Source organism: Bubalus bubalis, chromosome 23 (genome assembly GCF_019923935.1).
Source record: "Bubalus bubalis isolate 160015118507 breed Murrah chromosome 23, NDDB_SH_1, whole genome shotgun sequence".
Classification (NCBI taxonomy): Eukaryota; Metazoa; Chordata; class Mammalia; order Artiodactyla; family Bovidae; genus Bubalus; species Bubalus bubalis.
In genome coordinates this window covers 39218436-39226150 of record NC_059179.1, presented here as the reverse complement: position 1 = coordinate 39226150, position 7715 = coordinate 39218436, and the positions used below count along the sequence as shown (strand labels likewise).

General features: G+C 39.3%; 1 protein-coding gene across 2 annotated transcripts in view; it reads left to right on the top strand.

The window, feature by feature from the left end:
- Positions 1-64: 64 nt before the first annotated feature.
- The window catches only part of EIF3A (eukaryotic translation initiation factor 3 subunit A), a 32346-nt gene continuing 24695 nt past the window's right edge, over positions 65-7715 (top strand). Inside the window, exons 1-4 of one of the 2 annotated variants that reach the window (XM_006048451.4) lie at positions 65-270; positions 6010-6200; positions 6357-6493; positions 6878-7041. In XM_006048451.4, the coding sequence (XP_006048513.3) occupies positions 222-270; positions 6010-6200; positions 6357-6493; positions 6878-7041 (541 nt within the window). In that variant the 5' untranslated portion in view covers positions 65-221. Of the gene's footprint in view, positions 271-6009; positions 6201-6356; positions 6494-6877; positions 7042-7715 lie in introns of those variants that run through there. The other variant, XM_025274107.3, reaches the window with a different exon arrangement.

The following is a 7715-nucleotide window of genomic DNA, read 5'->3' as shown; positions in this document are numbered from 1 at the left end:
GGCGCGCCCGGAGGCCCGCCCCTTACATCCGGGGCCTAAGCGGCGCGGCGCCGCCGCGCAGGGCGGGTCACGTGGCTCCTTCCTTTCCGTCTCTGGCCGGCTGGGCGCGGGCGACTGCTGGCGAGGCGCGTGGAGACTCGCGCTGGTTCCCCTTCGTCTCCTCTCCCGGCCCGGGACCCCGAGGATTCGCTGACGCCGGGTGAACTGAGCCTGCCGCCAAGATGCCGGCCTATTTCCAGAGGCCGGAAAATGCCCTCAAGCGCGCCAACGGTGAGGAGGGGATCGGGACGCGCTGGACTGGGGCGGCCCGAGGCCTCGGAGGTCGAGGGGGCCCGGGCCTGGTACGCGGTGTGCGGCCGCCCGACTGTGGCTGCACGGGAGGCCCCTGCGGGAGGCCCCTGCCCGCCGCCGACCCAGCCCGGGGTTGGGTATGGTATACCTTCTCGCTCCAACTGACATGGGAGGTAGAGCGGGGAGGGTGGGAGGCGCGGAGCCGGGAACCGTCACTCTGCGGGGCTCGCCTTCCTCCCACCGCCTCCCGGTGAGTCTCGGGGGGCAGGGTGGCGGCGTCGCGGCTCCGGAGACAGGCCGACCCGGGCCCGAGCTCCTCTCTCTCCCCGCCTCTGCTGGGCACCCCCTCACTCCAGACCACGGGGCCTTGTGCGCTTCGGCCCCGCGCCCCCGGCCGCCATCTGGGAGTGCCGGGGAGGAGGAAACATGGCTCCCTCCCGGGGACAATGCACGCGAGAACCTCGGCTCCACCTCCCGCCGGGCCGGGAGGCTTGGCAGGCCCACCTCCGGGCCCTCCTGCGGACGCCTCCGCGCCCCCGAATCCAGCGCCGCGCTTTGCCGGCTCAGGGTCCACTTCCCCTTCCGACCCCTCTTCTCCGCTTCGGGGACTCTGACCCCTTTAACTCGTTCCCTATTTTAAAAATTTTTTTTTTTCTTTCGGCTTTGATTATTGGCTGCTGCGAAGCCTACTCCGAGTCTCAAGGAAGTTGGGACAGAGTTAATACTATAAGAGGGACTTGAAGTTGCAAAGATTAGGAAAGTGAGGCCTAGGGAGACTGGTTTGCCCAAGGTCACTCTGGGAGTGAGTTGTTGAGCTAGAAGCCTAACACCAAGGTCTCTGAACTTCAAGATCCATCGTGGTTCTCCCCCCCCCTCCCCCCCAATTGCGCTGCTGCTTGGGATTATTTCCATATGTGTGCTTGAGTCGGCGGCACTGTTGGGAAAACTTGTGTGTGTCCTGATCTGTTCAAGAGGCATTTATTACGTTGCCATTACAGGGGGTGCAAATGTATTCTCTGATCTTTCAATAGATTATTATTTAGGCTTTATAAGTGTTAGAGCGTCCATTGCTCTTTCATTTTCACGCTTCCTCAAGCCAAACGAGTTTTGGGTCTTACCCCTGTTGTTGTGGATCGATGTACCGTGTCTGTTAACTCTTTTATACTTATGAAGCTTATTTTGTTAGTTCGTTTGAAAATCCTCTTAGGAAAAGGTCAGTTTCAGTTAGTGCGTACAGTTGATACCACTGATAATCTGTCAGGGCCAGAGAGCTGTTTGTCTATGCTTGTCATTTTTACTGTAAGTTAACAATTTCGGGGATAAGTAACCGTCTGTGGAATAGGATAATGCCACATTCTGTGGAATAGAGTAACTTCCAAAAAACAATGGAAACTACAACTTTGATCTAATCACTCACTCTGATCCTCCACGTTAATAGTTTGAACAGGCATGAAGTTTACACGTGCTGATTAATTTATAGGAAAGAAAATAAGATTGAGATGGAAATTTAATCCTACAAAATAAACTAGCAAATTTAGGGAAAGCATTATTTCTTAAATGTTTTGAAACTTAAGAGAATTATATATTGTGGTATACATATGACTTGGGTGACATTACTACTATAAATCTGTTTTACAGCCCTTTGAATGCTTTACCAACACATTTTTTTCCATGTTAAGTGGCTGAAGCACTGTAATCTCCATGGCCTAAATACTACATATTGATGTGTTCAAGCCTTGTATCCTTCACTCCTCCCTTTTGAATCTATATGAACTTAATATTTCAGTAACTTTAAAATTAGAAGTAATGTATGTTAACATCTTAAATCTTTTCTCACAATTTCTAAGTTGAAATAGATTTGATTCATGAAGAGCAATTTGTGAAAATGTCAGAAATTCAAGTAGGCAAGATGAGAAAGACATGGGGATGGGGTCTTGAATTTGTTAGTGTAGTTTTTGTAAAAGGCCTTTTAAAAAGCTGTTAGATGAGTGCTGGTATGGTAGAGAGGCCTTCCCTTTCAAGTAGTATAATTTCTGTACCTTTCATCTTTGATCCTGTTTTAGTATCAATGAGCAGAATGTGGATGGCATATGACACTGTTGACAAAATTTTATAAATAGGGTAATCAGAGCACATGTTATTTTTAATGGAAATAATCTCGTTTATCTATAACATTTGTAATATCAGATTAAATCACATTTAGATCCCATCCATTAGAGTATCCTAGGAGAAGGCAGTGGCACCCCACTCCAGTACTCTTGCCTGGAAAATCGCATGGATGGAGGAGCCTGGTGGGCTGCCATCTGTGGGGTCGTACAGAGTCGGACACGACTGAAGTGACTTAGCAGCAACAGCATTAGAGTATCCTAATTTAGGTGTAGAATGGTTTGTCAGAGCAATAGTTTTGGAAGCAATTGGAAAACGAGCATTCTGGAAAATGAGACGGAGTCCCAGCAGTTACCGGCAAGAAATTTGCATACCCCAGAATCATTCAGAAAAAGCCCCCTTTCCAGTTCATATTGATGATAGTGCCAGCTCTTTTGCTTCTGACTGTATAACGGCCTTTTAACTTACACTTTACAACCAGTGTCTTAAAAATAAAGTTGTTATTAAACCCACAAATTATGTAACATTAGAGCTTATCTACTTGGTCTGTTACACAAATAACCTAGTAAAATTGAAGGGCTGACCTAAACTTTACTATAGGTAGATACATAGATCACTCACTGTGTCTTTAAGAATGCCTACCCTCCTAGGAATAGTTTGTAATTCCAGATTTTATTTTTAAGATGATATCAATCTGGAAATGAACGTTTCTTTAAAGATTGCAGTACAGCTTTTAGTGTGTGATAGTTTTCTCTAGCACAGCCTCAAAAACTTGTTTTTTTCCCCCCTAATTAGATGATTGTTTTGGAATTTGAAAGTATTGGATTTGGAATCTTAATTTGACTAGCTGTTGAGGAAATGAAAAGTACTTTCAGTTTTATCACTAAACACGACTTATTATTTTTTTAAGTGGCATTGTTAGCACAGTCATTTAAAAATAAGGGGCTGGGACTTATTTTTGGCTAGTTTGTTACTTTGTCACCACGTCATACTGGGGCCAGCTCTTAAATTTAACTCTTGGTGCCTATTTTGCAACATATTGATAGTGCTTATATACAGTAGTATGGGTTTTAAATCCTCAATGTAAGATTGGGAATTGGATATAATTTATTTTGGTGGGCTGCTGTGATATCCTTAATGTAAAGGATAAACGTAAAAACATTTACTCCCCAATGTTTGGCTGATAGAAGCTGTTTCTGTTAAATAGTTGTGAAAAAACACTAAAATATTGTTAAATTTTGAAATAACTGTGTGTGCATGCTCCAGGAAGATGATGAGTAAGTAGGTCCTTCCCTTGAAACAGAAAAGGCTTATTCCAGCAGAGTATCTAGTTGTATTCAGTGTGACATCTTTGATTGGGAGGGGTGTAATAAAATTGACCCAAGTGAAAATGGCCTTGCCCCCATATTGGCAGATTTGATATTGAGATTATTGAAGTATTGAAGAGGGGTTTATATTAATTTGCATGTGAGGAGTATGGTTTGGTATAATATGGGATGATGTAGGATATTGTGTTAAAAGATACTTCAATGTGTTTTGTGATTTCTCCTGTATAAAGTTTTAAAAATATACTATAGTAGAAATATTGTTTATAGTTTTCCTGGAGGAAAGAATGTTCAGAGGCAGCATTCCTGAAAGATGTGATGATTGGAAGAAGAAATGAGTTACTAAGTAAATCCTTCAGATAAGAGACATTTTGGTCTGTGTTTGCCCTAGAATAGTTATATTTTAGATAATGCTATACATTGTTAGGTCAATGCCTAAAATAATTGTCAAGGATTTTTTTAAGAAAAATGAACATTGATTTTAAAAAACAGATGTGTTTTAACTTTTTTATAGCGTAAACTAGTGTTCTGCCAAATTATTGTCAAATTTTCAGTGGAGAAATTTTTGTGTGAAATTTGTCACTTACTTAGTTTTAAGTTGAACATAACCAGAAAAGAACCACCCGTAATCTGTTAAGTGTATTAAGAAAGTTTAAAAAAAAAAAAAAAGAAAAAAAATATGATACATTTTAACTTTGGTCAGAAATGTAATGGAGGAGCTTTTGCTTTTCAAAACAAGCAGTATACCCAAAATCTGAGGTTGGAACAGATTTTGAAATATTGCTACATACAGAATGCCATCAGATTTAGGCAGTGAATTTTATTTTTTTTTTTTTTTTATTTTTTTTTTAATTTTAATTTTTATTATTTTTTAATTTTATTTTATTTTTAAACTTTACATAATTGTATTAGTTTTGCCAAATATCAAAATGAATCCGCCACAGGTATACATGTGTTCCCCATCCTGAACCCTCCTCCCTCCTCCCTCCCCATTCCATCCCTCTGGGTCGTCCCAGTGCACCAGCCCCAAGCATCCAGTATCGTGCATCGAACCTGGAGTGGCAACTCGTTTCATACATGATATTTTACATGTTTCAGTAGGCAGTGAATTTTAAAAAGAGTATACATTTGTTTGCTCTACATTAAAAATTTTTTTCTCAATTAAAAAATAAACTTTTAATTTTAGAAGTTTGAGATTTACAGAATTATTGCAAAGATAGTACAGAGGGTCACACCACACACAGATTCTCCTGTTAATAAATATCTTAGATGTGTGTGGTATGTTTGTTACAACTAATGAATCAGTGCTGATACATTATTATCAGGAAAAGTCCATACATTGTTCTCAGCTTTCTGTAATGTCTCCTGTGTATTTCAGGATCCCACCCAAGATACATTACATTTCGTTGTTTCCTTAGGCTCCTCTTGGTTGTGGCAGTTTCTTAGATTTGTTGGTGGCCTTGACAGTTTGAGGAGTATTGGTTGTCAGGTATTTTGTCTCTTAGCTGGGATTTGTCTCAGTTTGTTTCTTGTGTTTAGATTGAGATAAATAAGTGGAGAGATACTTTTTGCTCATGGATTGGAAGACTAAATCCTGTTGTCAGTTCTTCCAAACTTGTTTTATAGGTTCAATGAGATCCCAGTGAGCTATTTTGTAGGTATCTACAAGCAATTCTGAAGTTTGTATGGAAAGGCAAAAGGTGTTACATAGCCAGCTAGTACTGAAGAACAGAGTTGGAGTACTCACACTACCTGACTTCAAGATTTTCTGTCAGGCTATAGTAATCAAGACAGTGAGGTATTGGCAAAAGCCCAGGCAGATCAGTAGAGAAATGATAAAATAGAGCCCCGTGATAGACCCACACAGTCAATTGATCTAAAAGGAACATAGTCAATCTAATTTGTTTTTTCTACCTTAAGTCTTAATACAAACTAGCAAGAATTGCATCAGCCAGATCATGGTGACTGAAGTTACACTTGCTTTTTCTGCCTATTCAAGGGGGAGATTGTTAACCTCATGACTTGAATTTCTAGAACTTTATAAAGTAACTTAGATATAATTGGTGCAGAGGAATTGAGTGAAATCTAGTTTTACGTATAGGTCATATTTGAGATAGTATCATTTTTTCATTTTTTTTACCTTGGCATAGTGTTAGAAATCAAAAATAAATTGTGACCTCAAAAGAGATAGTAATAGGTTGGGAAATTAAAACAGCCAAGTTAAAAAGCAAGATTTAGGTTTTTATATAGCATACATAATTAATTTTCTCCTGAATTACTTTTCCAGAATTTCTTGAAGTTGGCAAAAAGCAACCTGCTCTGGACGTTCTTTATGATGTTATGAAAAGTAAGAAACATAGAACATGGCAAAAGATACACGAGCCAATTATGTTGAAATACTTGGAACTTTGTGTGGATCTTCGCAAGAGCCATTTGGCTAAAGAAGGCTTATATCAGTATAAGAACATTTGTCAACAGGTATGAACAGCTGGGTTTTTATATTTTAGTAAGTGCTTTTAGTCATTTTGGGAGGCATTTACCTTTCATATTTACTGTTTTATACCATAAAGTTTGCTTTTAAAATATTTTTTGGTTTGTTGGGAGATGAGTTTTATTTATTTATTTATTGGCTAGGTGAACATCAAATCTCTAGAGGATGTTGTCAGGGCATATTTGAAATTGGCAGAGGAGAAAACGGAAGCTGCTAAAGAAGAGTCCCAGCAGATGGTCTTAGACATAGAAGATCTGGATAATATTCAAACTCCTGAGAGGTATGTGGGCTTAATTGCTAAATGTATCTTTCTCAATGGAGACACATGTGACTCCATTGTCCCCATTTGAAGTAAATGTTTATTAGAAAGAATGCTTGTCTTTGGAATTTTAAATGTACAGTAACTTCAAGTCATGTACTATTCAAAGTTCATAAAAGTGAAAAATTAAACCATCTGATAGGGTGTATACTAATTTTAATGGCTTTAATACAGATTGAGAATTCAAATACTTGGACTAAGTGATAGCTTTACAGTATGTTCAAAGTTGTAGGTAGGATTTGAACTATTTTATAATGATCATTGTTAGTTTTGGTTTTATAATCATATGGCAAAGTAGGAAACCATGTCTAAAATTGTTTTCAACGTTTTTAAATATTTTTGTAGTGTTCTCCTAAGTGCTGTAAGTGGTGAAGACACTCAGGATCGTACTGACAGATTACTTTTAACTCCATGGGTTAAATTCCTGTGGGAATCATACAGACAGTGTTTGGACCTTCTTCGAAACAATTCTAGAGTAGAGCGTCTCTACCATGATATTGCCCAACAAGGTAAAACAAGAACTGATTTGAAAAGTTGACTTAAGGATAGGTTTTGCAAAAGATTTAACTGTTAATCTCCTTTTTTCTGTAGTACTTATTTTACATAGTTTTAATTCTTTCTTTAGATGATTGGCATTCATTTGGATATTAAATAAGAAATTTGTTTCATTAGTCAAGGTAATTCTGTGTTTTCCATTGATGTCTGAAGCACCTTTTAAAGTCATTTTGGAATTTTCTAAGTGACCGAAAAGATAAACTTGTCTATTGCTTTCTGGCAAACTTGATTCTATCAATACTTTTGACTCTATAGCATACTCTTTAGCAAGCTACTTAACCATGTATTGGATTTCTGAGGTCTTTCTGAGCTCCAGAGTGTTATTGAATATAGAACTAAACCTTATTGAAGACTCAGGATCACCATAAAAAGTATCCAGTAGTTAACACTCCATGCACTTTTAATCTGGAGAACTGTGTTAAGTTTGTTTTCCTAATCTTGTCTTTTTGCCTTACTGTTGCAGCTTATCTTCCTGTCAGTGTAGCCTTTTAACTATATATGACATGAGTGGCTCTTGGCTTTTTCTTAGTTTTAGCCTTACGCACAAGCTTGTCACCATTCTTTAATATGGCATTTGTTTTTGTTTATTCAAGTTTTAAGTGATTATGTGACTAAGAATAGCTTACTA